Genomic DNA, 27,700 nt, shown 5'->3' with positions numbered 1-27,700 from the left:
GTACATTACATAGTCATTACACATCACAAAATATTGTTGGAAAAAATAAGTGTACTTTACGAAGCTGCAATAGGTTCCTCCTACTACATACAATACATGTAAATAAGTATCTCAGTACACTGCTAAATAGAATAAGGATACTAGTGCTCCATGTGCACTAGTTTTTCCTTTTCACTGTATGCAGTCAGTAGCTTGTGTAATGGTGTTCAACAGGACAGACAAGAACATCTGAATAGGAGCTCACATACAAAGCCCCCTCCTTGTGAGTAGGACCTGACTCAGGGAAGAAAAGTGTTGGAAAAATTGAAGTTTGCTACTTCCTCACTGTGATTTTCTCTTCTTGCACTATTTGTTTGGTCATTGCTGGTGGTGCCCTTCTGTTTCTAATGGTAATGCCATTATAAGCTCTTGGCACATCCCACTGGTGAGTTCGTTATTGTAGAGTAAAATGGTGGCTATGTGCTGTTTCGTTTGGCCTCTAGCCTTGTGACTTAGGCAAGCAGGCAGTCAGACTAAAATCTGAATTTTAGCAATTTAAAAAAAATTCTATATCTGGCCACCTACTAGTGTTTTCTTGTCTTTAATGATGTTAGATGGACTAACATTATTCCGTAAAAGTGATTTTCATTGCATAAGATGTCTCTAGGATGATTTTTGAAGGCAGCATTTTAGGTGGCACGTGTAATTTTTTTTTGGGGGGGGGATCCCTACTTCCACAGTTACACAAGTAGCTCACCTGCTGTTTGGCAATGTCAATCTCATCCAGTTGTTTTGCAAAATTGGGAGTATTCACATGTCGGTAGAGCTCACGTTCTATCTTGTACATCTGATGAGCAGAAGTGGGACTAGTCCACACCCACACACCTCCATTATCATCAAACTATTCAACAACCAAATACTCTTTACACACAAAACCCTGGTCAGTGGTTAGATACTGTAACCTTTTAGCTGTACTATAATCAAGAGAATTTCTAAAGAAGCACCATTTCTCTAAATTCAATTGTTCTGGAAACTGGGTACACTAGGTAACCATTATACACAATTAATACTTCTTACAGTTTTGTACAAAATGTATAGTGTGATTGTGTGCACATGTGCTTTTCATCGGTAGTATATTCAATACCTGTACAATGGCAGCTGTCACAATACCCCCACTATGTACAAGTGAAAGACTTGCAGAGATGGTCACCATTATAGATATCCAACCTAAGAGCCATAGCAGGAAATTTTCTTAAGTGTGAATATTTCGAAACAGCATCTTTATTGCGCTACACCTTAGATAAATTAACTAGATCTGCCAATTCCACTTGCTGGTTAGCTAACGATGACTGCGTTGATTACCTGTAGATGGTAGAATTTGATGTTTTGATTGTTAAACATAGATATCGATAAAGGCCCATCTGGCTTTGGCAGAATCACCATTCTCCTTAAGTTCATAGCTTGGGACCACCCAGAGTATGTTGCTTGGCCAGAATCTGAACAGCTTGCGGACTGAGCCACAACTAGTTGGCTATTTTTTCAGCTCTTCTATACGCAGTCTAGCTATTTCATTTCACTCAGGACACTAATAATTCTCTTCAATTTCAAAACTCGCGATTTCATTTGACATGTTCACCTTCCAGTGCCTAATTATAGCTAGCTAACTGATAAAGTAGAAAACAAACACCTGGACTTCGTTTATACTTCTCACCTTGATTATCACTTCTATATCTGATAAATCACAAAAAAACTATTTTCAAAAAATACACTATTTTAAAGATTTAGCTTCCCGCTATACAGTAATGTATTTCATACGAAATTATAATAAAGTATTAAAAATTCCCTGTATAAAGATAGTCATGCTAGGCCTGAAACATGCTTATCAACCTAATTAGTAGACATTGAAATTTTTTCATGACCACTATACATAGTAACATCATGGAATTCTCTTAGGTTATGCACATTCTAACATGACAACAAAAATAATTTTACTTTACCAAATGAGAGCTAAAACTAAGGACACCATGCTATAGTGCTGTTTACATGTTTCAACCCATAAAACAGGTATTTTACAAGTGTACACAGCAGCTTCCTGTCTGTTTGTATGTTTACACCCAGAGAGTGACGGGCAGCAAAAGGAAAAAATAATGATGATGATATGTACAACATGACCATGAGATAAAGGAGAGCATATTTTAGACAGAAGTTTTAAAAGCTACAAACCTATTGCATTTATGAACTTTAAAAGTATACCAGTGTTATATACATACATAGAATGAAATGATAGGTACACCACAGTTGGGCCAACCTATTAAATGACCTCCTACTCTTCGGGCTTAAAGGCTCTGAATTTGGGCCAGGTGGGCAACCCCAAAGAATGGAATCACCCTAGACAAGAAGCCTGCATCTGATGATTTGGACCCGTCTGCTGTCCCTTTTGTAACTTGGCAGTGATACAGTGTACATACATACATACAACTTTAAACAGGCTGTAGGACCAGGTGTCCCACAGACCTTCAGCACTTGTGCTGTAAAACCTTAATAAATAAATAAAACATACATACAGCATATCTCACAAAACATAAGTGATCAATGTGTTCATGTAGTCTCACACCTGATTGGTTAGACCACTTGTTGATTAGACAACAGGAACTAATGTGTCTGGCTATGTAAGGCTAAATTCAGCTGCTTAAATATCATATAAGTACACAAAATTGAATTTGGAATTTTCAACTAGAGTAGGGACCATAGCACATCGATAAAAAGTACTGAAACAAGCTGGAGTAGTACACGATATTAAATCAGTAAAACAATAAGAAGTGTTATATCTCTACTGTGCATTTTCATTATCTTGAGCACAGTAGGGATTCTTATTGTTTTGCTGTGATTTAATATTGTGCATTACTCCAGCTTGTTTCAGTACTTTTTATCGACGTGTTATGGTCCCTACTCCAGTTGAAAATCCTAATTACGGCTGATAATTGGCAAAAAATGTACAGGCACAAGGATTTTGACACTTTGTAAAGTACAATAGAAGAGTCCCACAACGTTTATATCAACAAATCGGTGTACAATAGTTCATTATTGATCATTCTTTATACTGAAGTGTTGCTTGGTGGTGAAAAACACTGGACAGCCGTTTTATCCTTGTAACCTGGATAATTAAAACCAACCTGATTCTCAAATAACATTTTCTGTTCTATGCTCTCTGTACGTTTCATACAAAAAGAATCACCAGAAGCCAAGTTGTAGCCTCTTGAAGGAGCCCCACTATTGAATTTCTTTCCCAGCAGAAGTTGTGGTTACACATTTTAATGTTTTGTGATGTAAAAGTTATTGCTCTATTGTTGTGTCCCTGGATAATGTCCATACATAAACGTGATACATGTTGTCCCTACATGATATTTCAGAGTTAGAAATGGGAAAATGATTTTAAAATGACACTTCAACAATAAGTCGACAAAACACAGGACTCAAAAACAATCATTGTACTTCTACAACAATCAATCACTGTAATGTCAAAACTAGACTACAACTTGCAACTCAGTAAAATAGTGTAAATTAAGCCAAAGGATAATCTGATTTAATAGACTGCTATCTCTCATCAATTGCAATCTATTAAGCCCCCTTCCCACCTTGCGGCTCTACACAGTGAAACTAGCTTACAGACACATACTAAACGTCACACCACTAACCTGCACCACTGTGATAGCCTCCATGTGGCCACACGTGTACCAACTTTGTTTGCTCCTTTTTGATTGTGGGAATCATATACGGAGAGTATACTAGATTATCCGAAGTATCAATGTAAAAAAAAGTCTTTGCGTGGGCGTCTAGTTTTTACTATGCATCTCCTAGGGCCATGCTTGTGTACCCAATATGTTACCACGTTTGCTTTCCAGCAAATTTAATAAGCATACATAGACAAGAGGTTATGCAATATATTTCGAACAACATTAAATATTTTGTAGAATAGATTGCATAAATAATTATGTCACTCAGTACTGTTGTAGGAACACAACATGTCTGCTACTACATTCAATCGATCTTGTCCCCATACCAACATCCCATCATTCACTTGGAAACTTGGTACTCCACAGACACCAACATCAATAGCTCTGTGTGTAGGTCATGTAATGTTACAATCATGTGATACAATGACCACACCTTCTTGTATTATTCCACAGTTCATTCCTTACTTCTGAAGTGACTGACTTTTCCATCAAATGCTTGCTATCAAACCCTCCATGTTGCAATACCTGTTGTAGTACCTACAACATACGTAAGTGATGATACCTCAATGCTTATAATGTGTGCACTGCAACAAGTTACAATAACCACTCTAATAAATTAGTAGGCACTTTGAAAACCTTAGATGTCTGACCAGGCAGTGAGAACCCCCAATCCTATGTTCACCTCTTATCGGCCACATGGTAAATTCTCTTGACAAGCAACTTCATTTTATCAAACTTTCATGGAACCTCTAGAAAGGGACTTTTCAATACACTGAAACACTCTGTCAGAAGTTGGAGTCGGACTTGTTGGGACCAAAGGTGTTTCTATTGCATCCTTAATTCTGTACGTATACTCACTAGTTCATCTCCAATATTCTTGTCATCTTGCCAGACTGCCTTATCTGCAATAACACACACACACACACACACATATTAACTAGAAATTTATGTGATCCAAAAGTTTTAACATAAAATATTTTGACTACCAGCCATTCAGCCTGCAGGTCCCCTAGCTAGTAAATAACTTACACAAGTGTTTGATCAGCCTGGGATCACTACCGCCAGCTATAGTCACCCTTAATGGTTGTACTGTACGTATAGGAAAGGTGGAAGGCCACAGCAATGGAACTCCATAGTAACTGGCCCAGTCCTGAATGTCAGTTGTCAAGTAACGTCGTCTGTTTTCCGATGAAATCTCCTAAATGCTGATTATATTTAAGCATGGTAACTTCCACACCACTACCATTGTTCCAATCTCTTTGAAAAGAGCTCCTTGATGAATGGGTACATACTCCACGTTGATTTTCATTGGCTGTAAAGACCGTATCAGTGTGTCCAGTTGCATGGTAGCTAGGTAACTCCAAGGACTGGAGTAGTCCAAATAAAATGTTAATTTTCTTTTGCCTGGTTTGGGACTAGTCAGTCTCAGTGGGACTGCGTCTCTGTTTCCCAAGTGACGTTCCATCAGAAACATCCTGTCTACCCCCCAGAAGAGACGATCTCCTAGCCAGAAGCTAACAGCAAGTAACTTGTACTCAAAGACAAGAACTTCCCCTCACCTTGGTAATGAAAATGTGCCATGCTCTAGTGCCTCACCTGTAATGCTTTCTAATAGAGCAGTAGCTTCCCCTGACTCCACCAAATGTGACACATTAACCTGACACACAGTCACAAACATGCTATATAGAAATGTGTGAGTGTGTACATGTGTGTAGATTTGCATGTATGTGTGAGTGTGTGTGGAGTGTGATGTGTGCAAGTGTGTAGTGCGCGTAAGCGTGTGTGTGGTGTTAGGAACAACGCATTTCTGAGTTATACAATATGTTACTATTCATAGTGTGATAATAAGTTACTGTTAACAAAACCATAATCCTAATAAGAAAAGTAAATATTATTATGTTACAAAGTAATAATGCACAGAAACACTTAAAGAGTTACAGCTAATAACTATAATCATAGCAGCTTGTTGTGAGTACAGCACATCTAACCATTTATAGGTACAGTGGAACCTCAAACCCCTTGAGACCACAGGTGGTCCATAAATCTGAAAAGTTTGTATCTCTGAAATTGTATATAAATAACCGATAAAGAACATTTTTTTTTAAATTTCAGTATTGTTAATTACCCTAATAGAAAAGTCACTACTCTAATAGAGCAGTCATTTGAAACCAGATAACCAGATGACTGTGGTCCACTGTACAGAGCTGAGCTACAGGTAAAGAAAACAGCTCAGGTGGAAGTATGAGGGGGATTTTACTGTAGCTGGCTAATTGGATATAACAAAAAGCATATCAAGTTACTTTTCATTTGAACTAATAACTAACTTGTAACTTATTACATTGCCGCAGAAGTAACTAGTAATATGTAAATTATTAAACTTGTTGAACACACTGCTTGTGTGCACAGTGGAGTCTCAGTTAGCCAAACTTCTGGAAACCACCTGGCGTAAATCCACATTCGATTCACTCCTTTGGCAAAATCAATCAAACGGCTGGAATTTCAACAATTGGAATTTACCAATTCCAACGTACAAAAACCAAAACGGAAAAGAATAAGCGCTTGGCGTGCGCATTTTCCATTTTGATTATCATGCATTGGAATGGCCCGAAAGTACACGGACCGACATACGCCAAAATCCTCTGAAATCCTTTTAGAGAATTTTTTCTACAATCATTTGATTTTTAATAAAAAATAGCTATCAAACGGTACGGTCGTACCATTTAAGTAGGGATTGTGGTGAATGTTTCACGCGCCACTAATTTATTGGAGCATGAATCAGTTATTGAGTTTACAAAAAATAGCTATTTAAACACTCTAACTGTGAGTAGTAGATGCTGAGTGTATCTAAAAGAAAATTTTATAAAAAATTCAGCTACCCTAATAGAACAGTCACTACTCTAATAAAGCAATCATTTCGTAGTTCGGTTAACTGAGAATCCTGATAAGTGGGATCCGGATGACTGTGGTCCACTGTATAGAGCTGAGCTAGAAAACAGCTCAGGTGGAAGTATGAGGGGGATGTTACTGTAGCTAGCTAGTTTTCATTTGGACTATAACTAACTTGTAACTTGCTACATTGCTGCAGAAGTAGCTAGTACTATGAAAATTATTAAACTTGTTGAACACTGCTTGTGTGCACAGTGGAGTCCCAACTTCTGGAAACCACCTGGTGTAAATCCATACATTTGAAGTGGAACTGAAAAGTACAATTAATACAATTTATAGTTGTACCAAGATGCTTTTAGATAGGAGGGCTCTGCTCCAAAGCTAGGTACAACGGTGTGTAAAGCACACTTAGGATGTGAAATATGATCTTTCTAGGGAATCTTGGGGGCATCTCCCCCCCCCCCCCCCCCCCCCCACACACACACACACACACAGAGAAATTTTAGCCTTCCAAGAGGACAATTTTATGCATTGACTGTTCTATTAGAAATTCTATTAGATCAGAAAATCAATGTGGGGCTCCAGCCCCCCTTGCCCCCTGGGTTGCTAGCTCTAATAGCATGACCAAATTAATAAAACTACAATAACATGTGATACTCTAATAGAACAACCACTTTCGTTTCAATTTCAGATGTATAGGCAATATACACATTTGTTCACACAGTGGCACAGAGAAATGAACCATATTTGATGTACAGGCAGTGTTAGGTAAGTTACTTGGCCAATGTAATATATATATATATATATATATATTACCAAGAGTATATAATGGAAGCCTCTCCCATTATATACTCTTGATATTACATATTGCTCATACTTCTGCAATAATGTTAACAAGTTACAGTTAGAAATGAAATGACCAAGAAGCAAACGTCCTGATTGCCTGGCAGACACCTGTAAGCATTCGTAAATCGGATGGCTGCAGGATCAAGGCTGCCCAGGTCTTGTCATGGATTCTTTTCTCCTTTCTGCAACTTCTCAAACATAACATCTTTAAACCCAGGTGTCTTACAGACCTTCAGCACTTGTGCTGTAAAGCCTTAATAGATATAACTTTTTGTTATAGCCAACTAACCAGCTATCCACCTGCTTGGCTCTATAGTTCAGTCATACCTATAAATGGCTCACACCAAGCCATGATTATAGTTATTAGCTGTAGCGCTCTACTTATAGAGCATTAGGTACACTACTACCATATTATGGCTTCTTCAAAGTACCTAGTTATATTACCACACTATGAATAGTAGCATGTTATATTACTCAGACAGCTTAAAAGGTAAAAAGTATTACTTTAGTAACATTTTTTTTTTCTCCGAACACTGGTACAAGCACTCATATACCAACTAGCATGCTCAACCTGTCTAGAGTAAAGAGCATGAATGAGCAATGGTACTAGTGTTAGTATATCATGCTTTAATACCTTTGTGGACATCAATGGACAAGGTGATGCATGGGCAATGCCTCAACTGTAGCACTGGGACAAGTGCACACACATGTACATTCAAACACTTTACATTATGTACCTATGGATTACTCACCTCCCACTTAAGGTTGTTTGCTAGTTGTTGTAACACTTTCAAGTCAGTCAACTCCATCCCATCTCTCCAGTAAGCCTGAGTAAGATGACATCACATGACCCCATCACTAATGACAACACCTTGTACAGAGAGTGCGTCAGTCGTGATCTGGTCAACATGTCTGGACAAAATGCTAGCAGTGTCATGGCGTACTGAGTTGTGTGTGGATGACATGCTGGTACTAGGGGACGAGCACCTTCGTGAACTCCATAACGTCTGGCCAACTGTAACAAGTCTATTAACAAAAATAAACTGGTTGGCTTAGTAAAAACCTCACATACTGCAAACCTTGTGCCACAATTTCACGTTTAGCATGAGTCATTACACGTTTCTCTTTAGTTGAATTATTTATACCAGCTAAATTGAATATCACAGCTCAGAATTATCAACAGTTTCAGTTTCTTGTCATACACACCATACTACTAGCTGGAGCTACTTACCCAGCAGAACTGGTTTCCACTCTAGTCTGACGCCATTTCTCACTGCTAGCTGTTCCACTAATGTGCTGGCCACGTAGGCAAACGGGCATACCACGTCGTAATAGAACGCTAGTTGTTTCATAGGAACCTCTATCTGTAGTGATTGTGGGTTCCAGTTTTTTTGGACAGCTCGATGCTGCTAGCACCATGAATATATGATGTCACTCTACGACAGTTCGTTATTATTGTCTATAGATGCGAAGAATGGTGAGGTGTGGTAGGTGTTTCATACTCCTTTGAATGCTTTGATGTAGGAGACATTGAGCAGGCGACGTTTCAGCGTGGCAAGGCGTATACTAGCTTGTGTATGGTGTGCAATAATGGTACGTGTACACTGCTGGCCTGCAGTTCTTACTGTTCTGTTGTCAGGATATATTCTGGTGCGAATGAGCAGCCGTAAAGTGCTGCGACCTGTCACAAAGCAACTGAGATGGTTTGAGGTAAGCATCAGCTCACTGCTGGGAGGACATCTGGTGATGTGTTGTTTAGGCAACAGCTGGAGGAATAGTGTCTATCAATTTACATCCATCAGCAGAATGGCTAGCTTGTCTCTGTCTTAATGGAGACTTGCAGTTATTGCCCATCGTTACGCTAGTACTGGTGTGTACATCTCTGTGTTTATGTGGGTGGGTGGGTGTGTGCATGCGTGCGTGTGTGTGTGGTGATATGTGCATACCTCATGTCACTGATTACTACTGTCCTGTAGGATGAGAAGCCATCTCAATCACTGGGCTCGTATACTGATGTGTCAACGTTAAAGCAGAGGAAAAGTATATTATTCCAATAATCATGCACACAATTATATCTTTTTGTTGTTAGGCGCCACCACTTGTTTCTGTTGGTGGGTAAACAGTAGCGATATTACATACCTGATTACAGGCACAGAGGTTTAGATAATAATGTCCCATATACTTTTGTGGGCTACATTAACTCTTACAATAGAATGGTGAGGTGTTCTTTTATGATACCATGAAGAGACGAGAGGTGGGAAGTTGTCGTGTCAAGGGATATGTCGGCTCCTTACAATTACTTCATGTTCCAGATCAACATATCACTTACCTTCTAGTGGGTGTTTGGGTTCTGCAAGTGTATATGACATCTTTTTACCACAGATTGGTATACGCATGGCTCACTACTGGGTGATGTTGCTGGAGCATTGGCATGTCATGTCGTCCAGTCATGTTCCAGACGACCAACTAGCTGGCTTTGAAATTGTTCAAAATGTGGCTGCGAGTTTCATCACTGATCCTGTTGATACAGACAAGTACGACCCTCAACTGCTAGCTGCATCTTATGAGACTGTTAAGCTGATCCCTTACAAGGACTATACTATGGCTCTACACCTTAGGCAGGATGAACTGGTGGTATGTGTATAGTCTATGAATGTAGTGTATGTTGTGTATGTTGTGTTTGTGTGTGCATGCTTGTGTATATGTAGAGTGTGGTCGTGTGTTGCATGTATGTAGTGTACTGTGTGTGTGTTTGTGTTTGTGATCTACTACAACTGTTGTTTTTACAGCAATTTCAGAACATCTTAAACAACAGGGTGACAACTTATCAAATGGCACCTGGAACTTTGTCTGTTGTCGTAAGTGATAAAGTATTTTTTGCTGCTGGTTATCATGGGAATAAGGTCAGTAAATTGTGCACTACTCTATCTTTGTGTTGTCTGTGTGTACCTTGCGTGCATGTGTGCATATAGGAGCCCATAAGTGCCTTGCAGCACTTATGGGCTCCTACTGCATATTTAAAGGCCTGGGCATTACCAAGAGTAAATTTCCATTATGAGTAGCGGCATATGTGAGGCCTTTTACGGAAGATGAAGGATACCGTACATGGACCTGCACACTCAGTGGACTGTTTTGTTTTTTGTTTTTTCTTTCTTTTTTAAGTCTTAAAGAGAGCTACAAACTTGCTGTGTTTAAAAGGAAATACCATTGTTACATGCAGCAAATCTCATGAAATATAATTCAACTTATGTCTGATACCTCTTTTTGCAACAGTGAAACATGGTGAAGCACTTCATTCAAGGCCTATCTTGCCATTGGTACAATCACACAACCCTGAAAATATGCATACCCCCAGTATTACCTGGACCAATGTGTATTTCATTAGTTATGACGAAATACCCCCCTACATATATTATGAACTCTTGGACCACATTTTTTTTTCATCCTGCAGTATGTACGTGTGTGTGTCTCTGTGTGTGTGTAGTATTCATATAGCATATAGAACGTGTCTTGTCATGGCCAACAGGCTTGTGTTAATGTGATCAGCAAACAAGGATCTGCAATAGGGAAGTCAAGTCAGCAACAAAAAGATGTAAGCTAGTTCATTCTAATCTCTATGCTACTCTCCATGTCGTATAGCAGTCCAAGGATATGATATTGGGGCAGTTTATACAGGAGGGTGCACTGGTGGGCGTGTTCCCAGGATCAGCCATTGAAAATAGTGAACTAGGTGATTGTATCCTAGTAACAAGCAGACACGTGGTGCATGTTAAACAGAGGTGTGTTCTGTATATGATCCTATTGGTCACTTTGTTGGTCGCTGTGTTATAATGTTGGTTACAGCATGACAGTGGAGCAGTTATTCCAGCAGCTGTTGCAGAAGAAATCGCACAGCGAGGCTGAACGATTAGCTAGATTGGTTGACATGAATGTGCAAGAATTGTATAAGGTACTAGTGACATCATCACTGGATCACATGATCTGTTACATTGTTTAGGTGGCAGCTGAGAACTCCCTAATCAATAATAATATGGAACATGCCTTGCAGTACTGTCTCTATTCCAAAGTATATAATACGTATGTTGAAGTGTATTGTATTGCTGTTTGCTTTAGTGTCCTTCGATGGATGCCATGGAGATGTTTGCTCATCACAACAAGATAGAAGAGGTCACGAGATACATTGCAAAAGTGATGAACAATTTTACCTCCTGAAATGATGTCACCATACATGCAATGTTATCTTGTAGTTGTTTAGCAGTGACAATCAGCAGGCACTACATGACCCTAAGAAACTGGCTGATATTCTAATCAAATGCTTCATTCATCAGGTACTATGTTCCTCTCCGTGATTGCCACATATTATATGTGAATACTTTTAGCGCTTGATTCATAGCAAGGACACCACATTACAGCAACAGTTTAAGTTAGTGTGTGAATTTTCCGTGCTTATTTTTACTTTGTGTGTTCCTTTAGCACTTTTATGCACGATAACTTTCTCTACGAAGTTCCTGTCGCTATGGAGATGTTGGCCAAGTATCACATGAGGGAAGAGCTGGTAACTGTTGGCAAGGTGACCATATGTAAACTTAGCAAACACATTTTTAATAAGTGTTATTGTTTATTAGTCTAAAGGGCGGTTGCTCGATGTTATGAATATGCTATGTGACCATGGTGATGATTTGAAGGTGGATGCTTCCATTGCTGTTAGCCAATTTGCTAGAACTTTTAGCCAATCAAATAACAGTAAATAATTGTTTTCACTGCATGTAGCTATTAAGGTTCTAATATTTTAGGACTCTTTCTACATCACATGACTCATTCAGCCTTTGTGAACTCACTAGCGGTAAAGGTATGCAAGTGACAGTACTTTGTCTTGTTTGGTTTTTACTCATCCACAGCCCAACCTTATCCCTCATCACATGAGCCAACTACAAGTGATCCTGCCTCAGTTGAATGAGGAGTCACTACTACAGTTGGCATCCATTTTGGACCCTACACAACCAGCCACTCAGCCATTGTTGCTAAGAGCAATCTCAAGGAAAAGGTAGCATGTTCTTATTGTCGTCAAGTTTACTATACCATGTGATTGTACAGGAGTGATTCCACAGGTTCACAGGCCTCTGTTAGTAGTGATGTGCCTGATGAGCCCTATCCCTCACTGGACCAGTTTATCGAGTTATTCCTGTTTACCCTGTTAGCTCTTTATCGAAAGAGGCAGGCCAACAAAAACCGGTTTGTACCTCATTATGTTATTGCTAATAGCATCCTCTAATGTTACTATAGGGATCATGATAAGAAAGTAGCTAAAAAGGTGTGCAATCTTCTTCACTTGTAAAGTGTTCATTTATTGTTATTACAGTTCCCAGCTCAACAGGTTCAGCAGTGTACCCTATCATGTGGTATTGGCCATGTTGCTGTTGTCGATAACAACCAACTGTACACCTGGGGTAATGCCAAGAATGGCAAGTATGTGATCAGGTGATGATGATGTAATGTGATGTATTAATAAAACAGGTTGGGGCACAGTGACCACAATGAACGTGGAACTAGTGGACCTGCATTAGTTGAAATGTTTAATCTTCTCAGGTTAACTGGCTATTATTTACTGCTATTGTGATAACACTGTTTGTATAGCATTCAAGTGTTGAGTGTATCTTGTGGTGCAGAACACACAGTTGCCTTGTGCAAGGATGGAGTCTACAGTTGGGGCTCTTCTTCACATGGTCAAGTGAGTGGATGTGTGGTGTGGTGTGTAACTTGCAGCCGTAGGGTGGGTTGCAATGCCTCCCATATGTACATCATTGGTAGTAACTTGCTCTAGCTTGGGTTAGGAGACACTCTTAAGAGAAGCCAGCCTGTACAAGTGGCCAGTTTGGCTGATAAGATCATTGTAGCAGTTAGCTGTGGCCAGTATCATTCTTTAGCACTATCTGATGACTACAGGTAATATGATCATGTTAGGTGTTTATTCACAGTGGGTGCATGCACAGGACATTTGTATGGGGCTGGGGGGTGCACGGCCAGTTGGGACTTGGAGCAACAGATGACCATGTGATTCCTACACACCTGCCTCTATCACAACATGTCACTGCTGTTGCAGCTGGTTACAGCCACACTGCACTATTGACCATTAAGGTGAATAAGTTGTGTATTAGAGTGCAAGTGTGTCTCATACTGACATAGGGGCATGTAATGACATGTGGCAATAGTCACTATGGCCAACTAGGCCATGGTAACCAGGAGAAGCAGTCAGTTCCATTGGTGGTCACTTCTATTGCTAACAAGAAAATTGTGAAGATAGCCTGTGGAATATTTCATACTGTCAGTAATTAAACTGTTTACACTATTGCAATGTATTATTGGTTAGGTGGCAGTAACTGGGGACCAACATGTGTACTATTGGGGGAAGCAGTCATACTCACAGGTGATCCTACCTGGTGTACTGCTTGTAATTCATTTCATTTGCAGCCGGATACTTTCCAACAATATCGGAGACAGCGGGAGATGAATCACGTACTACAGCCAATCATTTGTGAGAAGACTAAGCTGGATGGAGGCGTGGCAGAAGTACGATGTGGGTCCGCTCACTCGTTGCTGTTGACAGGCACAGGACAAGTGTATGTGTGGGGTAGCAACTCTCGTGGACAACTGGGAATGCCACAGATCAGTGGAGTGGTTAGTGTCACATATGTTTGAACAGTTTTGACATCAACTGGTTGTTGCAGACGACTCCTCGCAAGCTGTCCTCCTTATCTTCTGCTGCCAGTACAATAGTCAGTATTGGTGCTGGGGATGACTATTGTATAGCTGTTGATGACACTGGTAAAGTGTGGGGCTGGGGAATCACTGATCATGCTCAACTGGGTACCAAGGACATACTTACGACTACCTCTGACGGCAGGCCATGCTCCTTTACTCCAACAATTGTTATGGAAATAAGTGGCCCTTCTGAACAGGTCAGGTGAAGTCTTAGAATGTCATATTATCCTATTCACACATAGATTGAGTCAATTTCATTGCTGGGATGGGACTTACCTAGCTTATCTTCACTAGGTGAGTAGTGTGTGGGTCAAGATATTTGTGTTACCGTTTAAACAGATCCCACAGGAGAGCCATACAGTTCAGAAGTGCTCAACATTTGTCTTACTAGACTTATTGGGTACTACCACTCTTCTGCCATATTGAGATATTGTCGTCAGTGGCAATTGTGGGACATCATGGCCAGGGTATATGCCATCCTTCACCAGTATCCTCAGGTGATAATATGTAAGATGCCATGTGTGTATCTTGACTTTATACTGCAGGCTATGGAATGTATGCTAAAGCATTCCAGTGGTGACAATGTCAAGCAAGTACTGACCACCCTAGATGAGTACCTGAGGTGGTGTGATATATGTACTATAATATACGTGGTGTGAGATTTGCTTTATTTTCAGGAGTTTAAATTCTACTGAGAAATGTCCGGAGAGTTTCTGTACAACTGGAGTCGATCTGTTGTTACCTGTGAGTTCATCATGAGTGTTTATCAGTACTATTTGTACCCCGGTTGTGTGTAGGTAGTGAAATGGTTTTCAGCTCACAATCAGCCCATTGCATTATTGGAGAACATGTTGACATTGTACATGGACATGTTGGCCCATCCCTTGAGCATTCTCCTACGAAGGTAAACACTACTTATTATCACATGTATTACACCTAATGTTCTGCACAGGAGCGACATGGTTTTTTCCACCAGTTTCCAGTTAAAGGTGATGGAAAGAGTCGTAAAAAATGCACCTATAACAGTAGTGGCTTCTCCGGAGACAGCATCACAAACCTCTCATGAAGACAACAGTAGATTATGGAGTGAAGTGATACGTAATCTTTCTATGGGCAAGAACAATGGCATATCAACCAGTGAGACAGGGTTACACTTCTTGAGAGAGGCCGGCAATAGGAGAACATACCTTTGGTCCCAGCAACTGCCAGTTGATGGGCTTGTTCTGTTCACTTGCAACCATTCATTTACAAAGATGCAATTTCAAACTGTTGTCGATGAATTTGAAGAGCACCTGCAAGAATTTTCTACTGCCCCTCCAATGTTCATAGCTGAGTGTTATAGAGATGGTAGTTCTCACTTGTTGCCATTTGGGTGCCCCTACTGTGTCTACTCAATGCTCAGGAAACAACAGCTACAACAGTTTCCAGATGTTCCCATAAGAACATGGTCACCACATTGATACTGTATGGGTATATTGTAATTCAATGTTGACAAGTATAATCATAGATATAATCTATAGCATCTGCGTAGATACTAAAGCGCGTTTTCTGATCACGTGTGCACGACATACCGCGCTAATTGTTGAGTCCATTTAATGCTCGTTATTGCTCAGTAAAGGTCACGCGACGGTTGCAGCAAAGATGAGCGAAGGAAGTCAACCCGCTAGTCAATCCGAGAGTAAACTGGTGCAGTTCCAGAATTCCGTGAACACCTTTCTTTATGATGAGCAAAATCCATTCGCACAAACGTTTGCCGCGGTTGAAAAATACAGCAATGGGAAAGTAAAGCGAGCACATGTTTTCTGGGGTAAGTTTTTGACACGTTGCCTTAGCTATTTGTCTGATTGTATGTCCTTTTAGGATTTTGTGCATTCGTTGGTTTGTACCTTTTGTTCGGATATGGCGCTGCCCTCCTCGCCAACCTGGTGGGATTTCTCTACCCTGCTTACAAATCGTAAGTCCTATCACCTGATTTTGGTGGTTATTGATGTTTTAACAGCTGTAAAGCATTAGAAACTGAAGATAAAGCTGATGACACTCTTTGGCTAACATATTGGGTAGTGTTTGCTTTCTTTGGAGTGATGGAATATTTCACTGACCTGTTGCTGTGGTGGATCCCATTTTATTTCTTCCTCAAAGTAAGGAATCATGTCAACACTTAATGGTGCGTGTTACATAAATGCTATAGTGTATCTTTTTAGTTTGGTGTTTCGTGCCATGGGAAGGCTACAATGGTTCAATGTTGATATATAACAATATCATTAAGAAGCTCATTAGCAAGTACGAGGCTGAGATTGACAAGGGCCTGAAGGAAGCTAGTGCTCTTGCAAAGGATGCTGCTAAACATGGTAAACTGTTGTAAGCAGAGTAACATGTCTTTATTTGCTGTCATTAATGTAGGAATGGGCATGGCAAAGGAGTTTGTCAGTGATCCATCCACCATGCAGAAGGCTTTCGAGTACGGATCAAAAGTGTCCGAGGTTGTGAATGAGGAAAGCAAGAAAGACAGTTAGAATAGTTGTATGTAGTGGTTTGGTTCAATCTTCAGACCCATGTATGCACTGCAGTAAAAGTATTTTGACAGATTTGTGTTCATAGTTTCCTGTACTCTTTACTCTCACAAATATTCAATTCACTAACTATGTTGTTCACTACACTATGTAATAGTTCTGGCCAGAGAACTTCAAATGACCTCTGTTTTTCTTCTTGAAACAGAGTACGAGTAAGAAGCTGGTTGCACACCTCCCTCACTGCTGTTTGACGGCCTTTGTGAGCCTATAAGAATCATAAATAGGATGAGGACAATGAATCATATTCCTTGCCTTGTCCTGTTGTGCAGGTGAAGTGTATTGGTTACTAAGAGATACTAGTGGTTCAAACAATTGCTTGCTTGTGGCTGCTTGTTCTGGTGTTACCTTTTGACGCAATTCACAACAGTAGAAGTTGTATGGTAACTTACAATGTCATCATTGATGCTGACAAGATTGAGTTTCACTATGGCATACTGTTTCCATAGTGACAGTGAAGTGATAGGGTTACCATCAGTACTAACTACTAGTGTGTCTAAAGAATGAATACTGCTGAGCATATCCAGTTGATCATAATGTGAAAGATTACAACAGTGAATAGAAATGGCCTACATTAATGGGGATATATAAGTCATTCCATTCATCAAATACTAACTTTTAGTTGCAAATAACGAGCTGTTGACAGTTTGTCCAGCAGTGATGCAACCTCAGTGTACTCTATATAGTGAAATGCAATGTGTGTTGGTTGTGAAGTGACTGGTGGAGAATATAAGGTATCCAAGGAACCTAACCCATACAAGTGCAGGGTTCCTTCAATTTCCTCTACAAAGCTCGCTGAGAATGCTCTAAAATTTTGTTGATAAGCAAATGATAATTCAAGCTCTACACACCTCATTTTACTCTTTCTTTTTGGCTGATTACTACAAGGTAAGTACACATTACAGTATGTGTAGGATTTATTCTACTAACCCCAGATTGGCCAAATGAGAGACAGATTCCCACTGTCTTTTTATCTGGCCAATAGTAAACAAGCGACGTTCCTATAGCGTGTAGACACACTGTCATGTCACTACTAGAGGTCACTCACGTGTGATCTAGCTTCCTCTTCAGCCTTCAACAACTGTTGTTCTTCTTCCTGTATCATCTGAACAACCCGTAGCTTCTCTTCCTCCTACAGTATTGACAGGTGATGAACAATTGTTCATTTTACGATAAAGTGCCAATTTTTTTAAGTTGAATTAAGATTTAAATGCAAAACTTTATTATTGAGTGTTTGGGTGGATCAGTGTGAAAGTACAGGTAAGTAGTACGCTGTATAACATGCACATACTCACAGAGATTGGTTTAGTGTCCAACACTCGGAGACCAGCCACTCGATGTACCATCAGTACCCTATAATCTGTACTGTTTGCCAGTGGGTTTCCATCCAGTGATAGTTCACTCAATGATGGGCTATCAGTGACACAGGTAATATCAGAAAACCTGTTAGCACACATCAACCACCATTTATAACACTGAAGGAGTAAATTACTCTTCAATCAAGTTGTGGCTAAGGTAAAGTCTTTGCAGTTGAGGCAAACAATCGATTTCATACTAGCAGAATAATTTATAGTGGAGTATAGCATGTAATGGACGTTTACTAACAATATGAGTGATACGATTTCTCCGCAAGTTGAGCTCAGTCAGAGAAGTCATTCCAGCTAACCCTATGGTATGTACAATCTCGTTACCAGCCAAGTTGAGCACTCTTAAGTGACAAAGATGGGACAAGTTCTCAATGACACGTATCTGATGAATCATCACATGAGGTTAAACCTAACTGGTTTAAAACTTACCATGTTCCCATGAAGATCAAGGACATCTAATCTTGCTAGTGACTTCAGTCCACAAATCTGACGTATCCTAATGTGTAGGGTCAATCACTCTCACTATAACAGTTGTCAACCTCACTTGTTCTTTCCCAACATCAGTACCCTCAGAGATGACAGGGTATCTAAACCAGATATTTCACTGATGAGGTTATCATACAAGTCCAGGAACACTAGTCGACGTAAAGCACTCAAATGTTGTAGTTTAGTGATCGCATTATGTTGTAGGTTGAGCATGCGCAGTCTTTCCTCTCCTTCCAAGATGGGACATACCGACAATTTCCTCCTATTATAGAACATCACAATAAATACGGTACTATTACTTTACCTGTCAAGATTTAATCTATCAGGATTGGCCGCTCTTCCTTCTGGAGTACGATAAACAAGGGGAATACCAGGAGCAGCTGGACTCTCAGAAAATATCATGTGGCTGGTGTTGGCTGTGGGTGCTATGACAACCAGTGTGGGAGCATTAACAAATCTGGCTTCAGCTCACCAGATTTCTGCTGTTGCTGCTGCCTCCCGCCAGAAGGCAATAGTACCGAATTAACAGCTCGGCTGTCTTCCTTTGTCAAAACCTGCAAACATATGGTTTATAGCCTAATAATACCAACACCTACCTTTGGTCCCATGCTGCTATTTTGCAGGCGCGATGAATATGGAACACGAGCCGATTCGTTCTGTAAAGACCAACATTACTCAATATTTCAAAGATGTGGTGCACTACTATTGCGTTCCATTCTATCACAACGTTGGAGGTTGTTAGCATGGCCTGTTGTTTCGCTGTCATTACATACATATAATAAATAATAAGAATGATGACAACTGCAGCAACCTTTTGATGTTCTGTAACTCCTGTAATCCATGATGTGTATTATTTAGAGAAAATAGGCATTAGTTAGAATGCGAAGTGCAGAAATTTGTCCATGGATTATCGAGAGAGAATCTATGATTTGTCGTAAAGCACTATATCTGAGCACAGTTTTGTGGACGCATTAGACACCAAGCAAGTTGTATAATGGTCGAATTGACAGTAGATTTGTTGGAGAAGGCTACTTTCTTGGCTGGAGAGAAGTTATCATGTCGAATTACATTTCGTAACACGAGCGAGACTCAATCAGAGACTGTGGCTTGGGCTAGTGCACAAATCCATTGTCAGTGTCTGTACAGAGAGGAGCTAGTAAAGACCCCACTGGATACATTGCAATCTCCAGCAAATGACACAGCCTTTGTTCCCAATAAAGGTACAACAGTGTTTTGTTACATTGTCGCTAGCTTTTGTTAGGAGAGAAAGGCAGAACGCTGGTAGCCACAGATGCTGTTGTTCTGCTATGTGATCTTGTCCTGGGCCCAGGTGCCTCTAGATCATGTGAGCCACTTATACAAGGGAAAGTCACTTCTAAACTATTTGGTGAAACACTTGCAACAGGCTTTTTGCAAGTGACCAAGAAATCTGTAGAAGTGGCACTTTCTACAGCTAACTTAGTAACAAAATAATTTACTAGGCTATTACAGCTGACAATCAAGATATCAGGGCTCTTTTGGTAGGTGAATTCAAGCAAAAAAAAAAAAATTATCCAAGTTACAATTGTATCATCTGGCAGTGTGAAAGTGACTACCCCTTGAGTAATGTTGATTGCTGTATGTTAGCTGTGTTACAGACACATACACTGAACAAATACCTGAAAATGGGCCACCTTCATGGAGTGGTCGTCTGGTCCGCTACTCGTACAAGTTGACAGTTGGCGCTCAGCGGTTGTCAGGCACTGTACAAATGCTTCGTATACCATTTACTGTGTTAAAACTACCTGGTAAAGTTTGTGTGTTTAGAGGGCTGATATGGTAGTGCTACTGTTAGGCTCATTTCAGCAGCCGGAGGCCTCCCAGTCACCACTCAATCTAAATCCATTCCACGTGGTTGACAAGGACAATGCTAACAGCATGGAAGAAGCTCTACAGAGACTAGCAGCAGACATGTCAAAGAAAGCATCTTGTAAGAACAGGCTCCTTAAAAGTATAGTACTTAGTTCCCATTATTCTAGTGACATATACATTAAAGAATCGTCATGGTGTAGTAGGCAAGTTACTGTTGTTCAGACATCTCTACAGGCTGGGTGACAGTGTAGTTGTCTCATTTGACTTCACATCTGCTGCAGTAAAGTGTTTACAGGTGGTGTACTAGTATATGCAGGTTGCCTTTTAGTATTTGGTATTTATTTCATGTAGCTGTGTGTAACGTTACAAAGTTGTGAGACTGTACCAGAACAGTACAGCATCAATAGGAAACACCATTCACATTGTCATACTCATGGCTCACAGTACGAGTACTGTTCCCATGTCAACAAGCTACATGTGTCATTGCCGATTCCTCCTCAGTGTACACACACATTCCAGTCTGAACTGGGTGAGTTAATTGTAACATTTTGTTTGTATACGATTCAGGAATAGGGCTATTGTATTTTGTGAGATTTGCTGCTGCGTGTAACATTATTTCTGCAATATTACACAAAATAAAACTGCAACTATCTTACTATTATCAAACAAAACTTTTTGTAAGATCTCGAGGCCATTCGAACAATACATTAAGTTTTGGGTCAAAAATTTTGCATGTCGAATCAATGTTTACTGTTATATATATAGTTACATTGGAGTGGCAGCTTCACTTTGAGTTCATCACTAGTCCCAGTAGCAGTGATGGGACAAGTGATTCTGTGGAGACGATGACATGGACATTACCCATCACCGTAGTAACTGCCGATCCAATGCAACTGTTACATGACACATTTCCATGTACTCAATTAATTACATTATAATTTGTAATAAAATGATCATATGAAGAGTTATCTGACACCACCAGACTACACAAGTAACAGAAAAGAATAATAAAATGAATCACACATCATTGGCTCACATTAATGCTTGCTATTTCTTCTTCACTGAGGGGAGTGCGGCCATAGTTTACCGGCAGAATGACTTCACTCATCGTATTGTCCATGTGTGGCTGATGTAACTTGTTGAAGTTGTCGATACTGAGAGATACTAATGCTGCGTGGGTGGGCTGCTATATTTATATCTCGCTGATTTTACGACTTACCCGCCCCATCGCTTGTTCTTCTTTGGGGAAATGATATTGTGACAGTCCTATTGACGGGGCTCTTGGCCATGTGGCTACACAAGGCTCTAAAGAATCCACTATGAGGTCGTACTAGCAACATTGGAAGGCGCATTGTTTAGAATTGGACAAAGGGCATTATTTAGAGTGATGTAAGTACAGCGGTATGCTAACGAGAAGTTTCTCCACGCAAACGTCACCTGAACAAAGCTTGTTCAGTAGTGACCACGAGTCTTCCTGGCAGCGAAGTTAGTAAAGATATTATCGTATTTATGATTTCAGTGAATATTGTGTAGGCGGTGCTGCTACCAGTAATGACCTCCTAACTGTTAGTCGACTATCATTAGTTGTCAGGTTAGTAACTACACTAATCTGAAAGTATATCAACCTTTCTGGTAGCTGTGGTCTGCAGGGAGCAACTTATCCTTTACTGGCACTGAGGAGGCAATGTCAAATAAGTACACACTACACTCCGTCATTTGGTCTGTTCACTCCACTAGGAAATGTTGGCCTGCTTTACCATGTGGCTTATAATCAGGTGTGTGTTAACTGTTACTATGGATGTTCATGTAAAGGATTCTACAGGGTTGGCAGTCACTATGGAAAGGAGCGTGGCATAATTCAGTGTATGCAGCTGCTCAACTGTTTAGTAATGCTGCCATTATCAACTTCTTTGAGGGACATAACCGACCTAGAAGGTATTATAACATAATAAATAGTGAGTTAGCCGTGTAATCTGTTAATAATTATCCCTTTGGCCCCTAAGTTAATAAAAAAAAGTGTTCCGTTAAACACGAACACCACTATAGTGGCTCTTGTTACATGCATGTGTTCAAACACATATAACTCGTGAACGAAATATCCTATGAATATACGGTTTGGTCCATGCTACTCTGCGGTTAATGGGTATTATTGTAAACTTTATTTGAGCATTGTAGCACGATCGAGTGTGATGTAAGGCTAATCTGCATTTGAAACAATTTTCGGCCATTTTAAGATGATAGTTATGATGATACTAATGTTGTAGATCTATCCTTCAAAGTAGTTTAATGCAAACCGCGAAGGAATAGGTGGTCCCTACGTGGAGTAACAGGAGCCCAAGTTTGTATGTCAAAACACATATTTTTCGTAAAATAACTTTCGTTTTTAAGAGGGTAAGCCTCAGTGTGATCAACAACAGGGTGTAATAACTGGTATTTCAGTTAACCCTTTGGTCCTGAACGTCACTATAGTGGCTTTGGTTCTGCCTGTTACCAATGTCCTTCCGGCTCCACCATACCCAGTGATGCAGAATGCCCCCATGGTGTGATGGTGAATTTAATTTGTATGTTACTAATTTCTTCAGTGTCTAAATGTTTGATCAATGGTCAACAACTTACTTGTATACAGTAACAATGCCACAAATACAAGGAAAATAATTTTAAGGATCATAGAAATAATAAGTGGAGCTGGTGATTAAATGTCCACTAGTTTATCTTTGTATGTAGGCAACCTCCTTTGTTACACTACTTTCTATGATTCCTTGAAATTCTTTCCTTGTACCTGTTTACTTTTTTGTAGCGTAATTATGACAGGTGAACCCGTGCATACCACATCAAAAGAAAGAGTGGTGCCTGAGTTAATGTTTTTGTCTGAACACATGCCCGAAGTATCAATTAGTGGCCATTACTTCATTTTCAGTATGAGACATGCTTCTGTAATCAACTCACTCACTATGGAAAATACGACTGATTCCCATTACAAATGTCAGTGGGTCATCACTTGGAAAATTACTGACAAAAATAAAAATCTTTGAAATTTGACAGTCTTTGAAATTTGACAGTCAAATTTTAAACTTCACTAGTGAAATTTCAAATTAAACCTGCTCAAAGCATTTGAAGTTTTTTATAATTTGCAACCCATTGTGTAATACATTATGCTTGCACAAATTTGTGGGATTCTTGCAGATCTGGCCACATATCGTGTTTTACTGGTTATAGCATAAGTTGCCAATTACTGACAGCAAGAGTACATAATAACACATGATGATCAGTAACCAGACTATGGAGTACATAGAAGCTAGGGCTGAGCGATACTACTGTTTTAGTGATTTATCGCGATATTTTGAAAGTATCGATATCGCGGTATTTTGTTTTAACTATCGTGATACCATGCCTGTACATTACTGTCATTAAAAAGCCATTTGTTATGAAGTACTAGGCTCAAGAATCCTTGTAAGTCATAACCTGGTTACCCCTGCAGAGAGGTGTGAACACCATAACATAACTTCAAAGCATGTGTTACAATAACTGTTACTGTAAACATAGTTGACAGTGGCTAGTTTGATGCTACTTTTGAAGACTTCCTGCAGGAATACTGAGGAATACACTATGTAGCACCAGCTATGATTGACATATTTGTAAGTATCGTGAAGTATTCAGTATCGTGAATAGTGGCTTTAGTATCGATCGTGATACTAAAATGGCAGTATCGCTCAGCCCTAAATTAGAAGCTATGATGAGCTCTGAAAGTTTTTTTAATATATTTTTTTTATTCAGCAATTGTTGCTGAAGGACAGTACAAGCTAATGCTGAAGTTGTGTGAAAAAAGGTTGCATGAAAACCAGTGTGCTTTTGCATCTAACCTGAATATCTTTTGAACTGCTGGCCTCATCTTTGTAAAACTTCTGTGAAACAGTTATCCAAGGATTGTATGTTCTGTAAAAATCTCACAAAGAGTCAATGAGGTACAAGGGAGTTACATGTAGATTTGCACAGTTTGCCATTAATTGGTCAATCATATTATAACACAATGTTCGGTGAAGATAGACTGCTCTATTGAATAGTTTTAACTGGAAGTTCATACATCATTGCAGTAAGGAAATAATTGCTTGATGAAATAATGCCAATAATTGGCAACTCACTTAACTATTTGTTGTGCAACATTTGTTGTGCAAGACTACTTGCACATGTAGGACAGATTTGGTACTTCTTATAAATATTCTCTTACAGGTCTAGATCTGGGTTAGTGCAGGTGATAACAACATACATTCCAGTGCAGTGGTAAGTGTACTGTGCTGCTTGTCACGTGTAACAATTGTGTGCTCCTTGTGTGTAGCATTTCAACAATTGTTCTTGCTCCACTTTATTCAATTTGCTTGTTGGAGATGGTTCAGGTATGTGTTTGTGTAGCATGTACTCCTCTCCATGCTAGTAGACGCATATTATATATGATACAGCTATACCCTAACTTAAATTGCAGTGCTTTCAGGCATAAATCTTGAGCATCTTTTCATTTAGCACATAATAATTTGTGACTTGACACATCGTAACTCAGGTAAGTGTTTGGATAATTGAAGCTCATAAAATGAACTTACTCTAACAATACATATTTCCTACACTCGAAATACTCTAGTGAACAGTCATTTTCAATTTTGGATAGATGAGGATCAGGAAGCAGAGGAGTATTTATACTAGAAAGCTTGTGTGAAGGACAGAAGCTTATGTAAAAACTATTACTGCAATGGAACGCCTCAGCTGACTGATAGCTGTAAAGGTCTACATAAGCCAGAAATGCACTGTTGAGGTAGTTATTAGAACAGCCAGCTTCTCTAATAGAACAGTCACCTAGAAATTTGGTCGACTCTTGATTGTAATTTCGGATATTTGAGATTTGTCCATCTAATAACCAATCCATGGTGCAAGCATTTATGACCGGATCTGCAAGAATCCCACGTGTTAAAGCAAGCCTAATGTTACAGTAGAACATATAAAACATATTGGGTGAAATATTAACAATACATTAAAATTCTGTAAATTTTAAGCTCTTGTTTCACCATGAAGGAAGGTGTTAACAGCAAAAATCCTGATAGTGGTTCCCCAAAGCAAGAGGAATTTGTTTCATGTCAGTACTTCCAAGGAGATGAAAGATATGAGCATTACTTGGACGAGCGGTTTGCTGACATTTTTCCTCACGTTTTCGTCTTTGCTCTGGTCACAGGAAGGACCTGGAAGAAAAAACTTTCCCAGCAGTAAATTCACCTGTTCACAGAGAACATGATGATATAAATCACATCTCTGTAGAGGACTGCATTCATAAGTCATGACCATTTAATCAAGCACCTGTAGTTTATTTTCTGTATTGCCACTGTACAAGTCGATCTTTCTGTTGCTACCACTTTGTGCAGTGCTGAAACTTTGAAAGTTCTTAGCTTTGAGAACTGAAACTTTTGGCTGATAAAGGAAATGTAATAAAATGGAATTTGAAAATGTGTGCTATAACATGTGGGATTCTTGCAGATCCAGTTACATTAATTTTAGACAAAATTGGTGATTTCTAGGTACTGTAATCTATTTGTACTTATGTATTAATTTGTTTAGAACACACAACAAAAAATTTATACTGGTGGATTGTCTGGTGCATGGGAGTTGTTTATGCAGCGACCAATGCTGTCTTCTTCTGAAGACAAAGTGTCCATGATATCTGTACTGGTCCCTATGGTAGCATTGAGTGTGGTTCAAGAATTGTTACAGCCGGTAATTCAACACTCTGTGAAATATGTACAGTCAAGATGGCTAACTACTACCACCTCTAATGAGAAGGACCTTGTAACTACGGTTACCACTGGACTATGGATTTGGTACTGGTCATCACTGATAACAGATTTAATTACTTATCCAATAGAAACAGTTATTGCACAGATGCTGTCACAAGGCTTACCAATGTTAGTGGACAATGTGAACGATGGAAATGAAGTGATCTATTTGTCTTCTAATTGTGTGGGACTGACGGATTATTTCAAGAGTGTGTGGAGCACACATGGATTGTCTGGACTATATCGTGGACTATCCAGTCTGCTCTTGCAGTATGGAGTACAGGCACTGTTGTTATATGTCACATCTCATGTAGCGTCAAATGTACGAAATAGAATGAGACAAGCTCATAGATAAATTGTAGATATACCTGAATACAACAATATTTGTTGCATTGTGATATAATACAATATCTGTAATGCGTATGATATAGAAATGTTTAGTTTATACCAAATCATGAATTTCATGTGGTTACTGTGATAGTCATTGTAATAAAGGTATAGCCTTTGTAATAAAGGTATCATTCATGGGTTTATTTTAGATCTACAAACTTTGTCATTTCAGTATACAGGCCAGGAATGCCTGGCATAGATCAGTTATCTTGTGTGGTGTAGTTCAGCTTGTGTGCCTACTAATCGCTTGAATTGGATTATCTATGGCAAGTGGAAAAAGTTTGAATGTATATAAGCATAGTAGTCAACTAGCTATTATTTGATAATAAATTAGAGATTAAAGAGTTTTTGCATTGCTGGAATTAATATAGAAATATAATATACATGTCGCACCATCAGAGGACTAAGTGGCTACATCCAGGCTGCAGAACAACTTGCCACAGAGAATCCATATCTCCCAGGCCAAAATACTTAATAGAGCTTTGTCCTATTGCCTTCATTTTTATGCTGACAATTACATATAATCTATAGAAAGAAATGTCTAAAATTACTGAATTGTGCTAGATACATAATTTATTATCATACCTAGTATAGTTTTGGTCAATGTACTAAAAGCTACTATTGTGTTCAGCTAAGAATGCAATACCCTTTGGTCCAGCCAAAAGGAGGAAGGATGCTAGTATAACTAGTGATATTTGCATTTTTGCCAGAAATTTATCAGATCTTTATGTACATAGTTTTGTGATGAAATGCCTGCAGGAATGTTTATTTCACACACATGTGGTCAAGATTTTTGTTGACTCGATGAAATTTTAACTACATATCAGTATATATTGCCATACATTATTTGCAATCGACAGATAATATTTCTTTGACAGCTTCAATGACAACATACATTTTTATTGGATCTCTAAGCATACTCTTATTAGAAATAGAAATTTCCTTATAAGGATCCTTTAAAGCAAGACATCCACATAATCTTTAGCCAATTGCAAACTTTTTCTACTTGTATATTATACCAAGAG

At 39.3% G+C, this 27,700-nt stretch overlaps 7 protein-coding genes across 13 annotated transcripts in view; 4 read left to right on the top strand and 3 right to left on the bottom strand.

Annotated features, from left to right (window-relative positions):
- Positions 1-3,768, bottom strand: part of LOC136260356 (putative ATP-dependent RNA helicase TDRD12) — a 36,906-nt gene extending 33,138 nt beyond the window's left edge. For both annotated transcript variants that reach the window (XM_066054048.1, XM_066054049.1), the window contains exons 1-2: positions 3,675-3,768; positions 737-880 (exon numbers count right to left, since the gene is read on the bottom strand). In XM_066054048.1, the coding sequence (XP_065910120.1) occupies positions 737-880; positions 3,675-3,698 (168 nt within the window). In that variant the 5' untranslated portion in view covers positions 3,699-3,768. The remainder of the gene's footprint in view (positions 1-736; positions 881-3,674) is intronic.
- A 103-nt stretch (positions 3,769-3,871) lies between these two features.
- On the bottom strand, positions 3,872-8,846 carry LOC136261426 (uncharacterized). The gene is made up of 10 exons (XM_066055434.1): positions 8,677-8,846; positions 8,525-8,593; positions 8,317-8,471; positions 8,198-8,272; positions 5,273-5,370; positions 4,957-5,227; positions 4,743-4,911; positions 4,572-4,615; positions 4,147-4,250; positions 3,872-4,097 (listed from the first exon to the last, which is right to left on the bottom strand). The coding sequence occupies exons 1-10, from the start codon at positions 8,795-8,797 to the stop codon at positions 3,974-3,976; spliced, it is 1,230 nt and encodes a 409-aa protein (XP_065911506.1). The 5' UTR covers positions 8,798-8,846; the 3' UTR covers positions 3,872-3,973.
- Positions 8,767-15,726, top strand: LOC136261423 (uncharacterized). Of its 2 annotated transcripts, none has more exons than XM_066055430.1 (37): positions 8,767-8,922; positions 8,970-9,038; positions 9,085-9,155; positions 9,205-9,315; positions 9,422-9,485; positions 9,535-9,602; positions 9,658-9,780; positions 9,828-10,079; positions 10,235-10,348; positions 10,972-11,037; positions 11,088-11,224; positions 11,289-11,394; positions 11,443-11,511; positions 11,559-11,633; positions 11,693-11,773; positions 11,825-11,868; positions 11,919-12,015; positions 12,071-12,188; positions 12,239-12,294; positions 12,344-12,489; positions 12,540-12,677; positions 12,729-12,756; positions 12,805-12,911; positions 12,960-13,031; positions 13,080-13,173; positions 13,267-13,388; positions 13,436-13,580; positions 13,629-13,766; positions 13,813-13,869; positions 13,914-14,120; positions 14,171-14,401; positions 14,447-14,498; positions 14,544-14,701; positions 14,750-14,826; positions 14,882-14,948; positions 15,002-15,108; positions 15,157-15,726. In XM_066055430.1, the coding sequence occupies exons 1-37, from the start codon at positions 8,871-8,873 to the stop codon at positions 15,662-15,664; spliced, it is 4,227 nt and encodes a 1,408-aa protein (XP_065911502.1). In that variant the 5' UTR covers positions 8,767-8,870; the 3' UTR covers positions 15,665-15,726. The 2 variants fall into 2 exon arrangements, with proteins under 2 accessions (XP_065911502.1, XP_065911501.1); XM_066055429.1 differs by having other exon boundaries at positions 11,085-11,224.
- Positions 15,727-15,774: 48 nt separating this feature from the next.
- LOC136261430 (receptor expression-enhancing protein 5-like) lies at positions 15,775-16,844 on the top strand. Its single transcript, XM_066055439.1, has 5 exons — positions 15,775-16,011; positions 16,065-16,158; positions 16,204-16,342; positions 16,393-16,552; positions 16,605-16,844. The coding sequence occupies exons 1-5, from the start codon at positions 15,846-15,848 to the stop codon at positions 16,715-16,717; spliced, it is 672 nt and encodes a 223-aa protein (XP_065911511.1). The 5' UTR covers positions 15,775-15,845; the 3' UTR covers positions 16,718-16,844.
- Positions 16,780-19,524, bottom strand: LOC136261425 (leucine-rich repeat-containing protein 49-like). Of its 2 annotated transcripts, none has more exons than XM_066055432.1 (17): positions 19,436-19,524; positions 19,328-19,383; positions 19,221-19,280; positions 19,097-19,178; positions 18,929-19,049; positions 18,683-18,886; positions 18,568-18,634; positions 18,377-18,520; positions 18,264-18,325; positions 18,067-18,214; positions 17,820-17,903; positions 17,702-17,772; positions 17,623-17,652; positions 17,388-17,577; positions 17,164-17,340; positions 17,027-17,119; positions 16,780-16,979 (listed from the first exon to the last, which is right to left on the bottom strand). In XM_066055432.1, the coding sequence occupies exons 1-17, from the start codon at positions 19,464-19,466 to the stop codon at positions 16,797-16,799; spliced, it is 1,803 nt and encodes a 600-aa protein (XP_065911504.1). In that variant the 5' UTR covers positions 19,467-19,524; the 3' UTR covers positions 16,780-16,796. The 2 variants fall into 2 exon arrangements, with proteins under 2 accessions (XP_065911504.1, XP_065911505.1); XM_066055433.1 differs by having other exon boundaries at positions 18,929-19,040.
- On the top strand, positions 19,477-21,458 carry LOC136261427 (RAB6A-GEF complex partner protein 2-like). The gene is made up of 7 exons (XM_066055435.1): positions 19,477-19,844; positions 19,886-19,969; positions 20,262-20,411; positions 20,459-20,593; positions 20,643-20,770; positions 20,827-21,004; positions 21,241-21,458. The coding sequence occupies exons 1-7, from the start codon at positions 19,619-19,621 to the stop codon at positions 21,411-21,413; spliced, it is 1,074 nt and encodes a 357-aa protein (XP_065911507.1). The 5' UTR covers positions 19,477-19,618; the 3' UTR covers positions 21,414-21,458.
- A 120-nt stretch (positions 21,459-21,578) lies between these two features.
- The window catches only part of LOC136261429 (mitochondrial outer membrane protein SLC25A46-like), a 41,598-nt gene continuing 35,476 nt past the window's right edge, over positions 21,579-27,700 (top strand). The window contains exons 1-9 of one of the 4 annotated variants that reach the window (XR_010703893.1): positions 21,579-21,960; positions 22,009-22,066; positions 22,112-22,250; positions 22,298-22,410; positions 24,703-24,753; positions 24,809-24,866; positions 24,991-25,027; positions 25,106-25,276; positions 26,071-26,177. Coding sequence is in view for 3 of the 4 variants with exons in the window: in XM_066055437.1 (XP_065911509.1) it covers positions 21,879-21,960; positions 22,009-22,066; positions 22,112-22,250; positions 22,298-22,410; positions 24,703-24,753; positions 24,809-24,866; positions 26,071-26,640 (1,071 nt within the window). In the remaining variant the exon portion in view is untranslated. Of the gene's footprint in view, positions 21,961-22,008; positions 22,067-22,111; positions 22,251-22,297; positions 22,411-24,702; positions 24,754-24,808; positions 24,867-24,990; positions 25,028-25,105; positions 26,764-27,700 lie in introns of those variants that run through there. The other 3 variants (XM_066055438.1, XM_066055437.1, XM_066055436.1) reach the window with 3 other exon arrangements.

Source organism: Dysidea avara, chromosome 7 (genome assembly GCF_963678975.1).
Source record: "Dysidea avara chromosome 7, odDysAvar1.4, whole genome shotgun sequence".
In the NCBI taxonomy this organism is placed as follows: Eukaryota; Metazoa; Porifera; class Demospongiae; order Dictyoceratida; family Dysideidae; genus Dysidea; species Dysidea avara.
Note: the sequence above shows the minus strand (reverse complement) of the source record. Positions and strands in the feature narration are given on the sequence as shown.

Bases quoted from the DNA above. Each gene is read 5' to 3' on its own strand.
- LOC136261426 (XM_066055434.1), bottom strand. From the start codon at position 8,797: ATGAAACAACTAGCGTTCTATTACGACGTGGTATGCCCGTTTGCCTAC. The intron at 5,228-5,272 runs GTGAGGGGAAGT...ACTTGCTGTTAG, and splicing joins GGCACATTTTCATTACCAAG to CTTCTGGCTAGGAGATCGTC. The intron at 4,098-4,146 runs GTGTGGTCATTG...ACCTACACACAG, and splicing joins CTGTGGAATAATACAAGAAG to AGCTATTGATGTTGGTGTCT.
- LOC136261423 (XM_066055429.1), top strand. From the start codon at position 8,871: ATGATGTCACTCTACGACAGTTCGTTATTATTGTCTATAGATGCGAAG. The intron at 11,038-11,084 runs GTAAGCTAGTTC...CATGTCGTATAG, and splicing joins CAAGTCAGCAACAAAAAGAT to CAGTCCAAGGATATGATATT. The intron at 13,581-13,628 runs GTGAATAAGTTG...ATACTGACATAG, and splicing joins CTGCACTATTGACCATTAAG to GGGCATGTAATGACATGTGG.
- LOC136261430 (XM_066055439.1), top strand. From the start codon at position 15,846: ATGAGCGAAGGAAGTCAACCCGCTAGTCAATCCGAGAGTAAACTGGTG. The intron at 16,159-16,203 runs GTAAGTCCTATC...ATGTTTTAACAG, and splicing joins CTCTACCCTGCTTACAAATC to CTGTAAAGCATTAGAAACTG. The intron at 16,553-16,604 runs GTAAACTGTTGT...TCATTAATGTAG, and splicing joins AAAGGATGCTGCTAAACATG to GAATGGGCATGGCAAAGGAG.
- LOC136261425 (XM_066055432.1), bottom strand. From the start codon at position 19,466: ATGGATTACAGGAGTTACAGAACATCAAAAG. The intron at 19,281-19,327 runs GTAGTGCACCAC...TGGTCTTTACAG, and splicing joins TGATAGAATGGAACGCAATA to AACGAATCGGCTCGTGTTCC. The intron at 18,521-18,567 runs GTAAGTTTTAAA...ATGATTCATCAG, and splicing joins TTGATCTTCATGGGAACATG to ATACGTGTCATTGAGAACTT.
- LOC136261427 (XM_066055435.1), top strand. From the start codon at position 19,619: ATGGTCGAATTGACAGTAGATTTGTTGGAGAAGGCTACTTTCTTGGCT. The intron at 19,845-19,885 runs GTACAACAGTGT...AGCTTTTGTTAG, and splicing joins AGCCTTTGTTCCCAATAAAG to GAGAGAAAGGCAGAACGCTG. The intron at 20,594-20,642 runs GTAAGAACAGGC...CCATTATTCTAG, and splicing joins CATGTCAAAGAAAGCATCTT to TGACATATACATTAAAGAAT.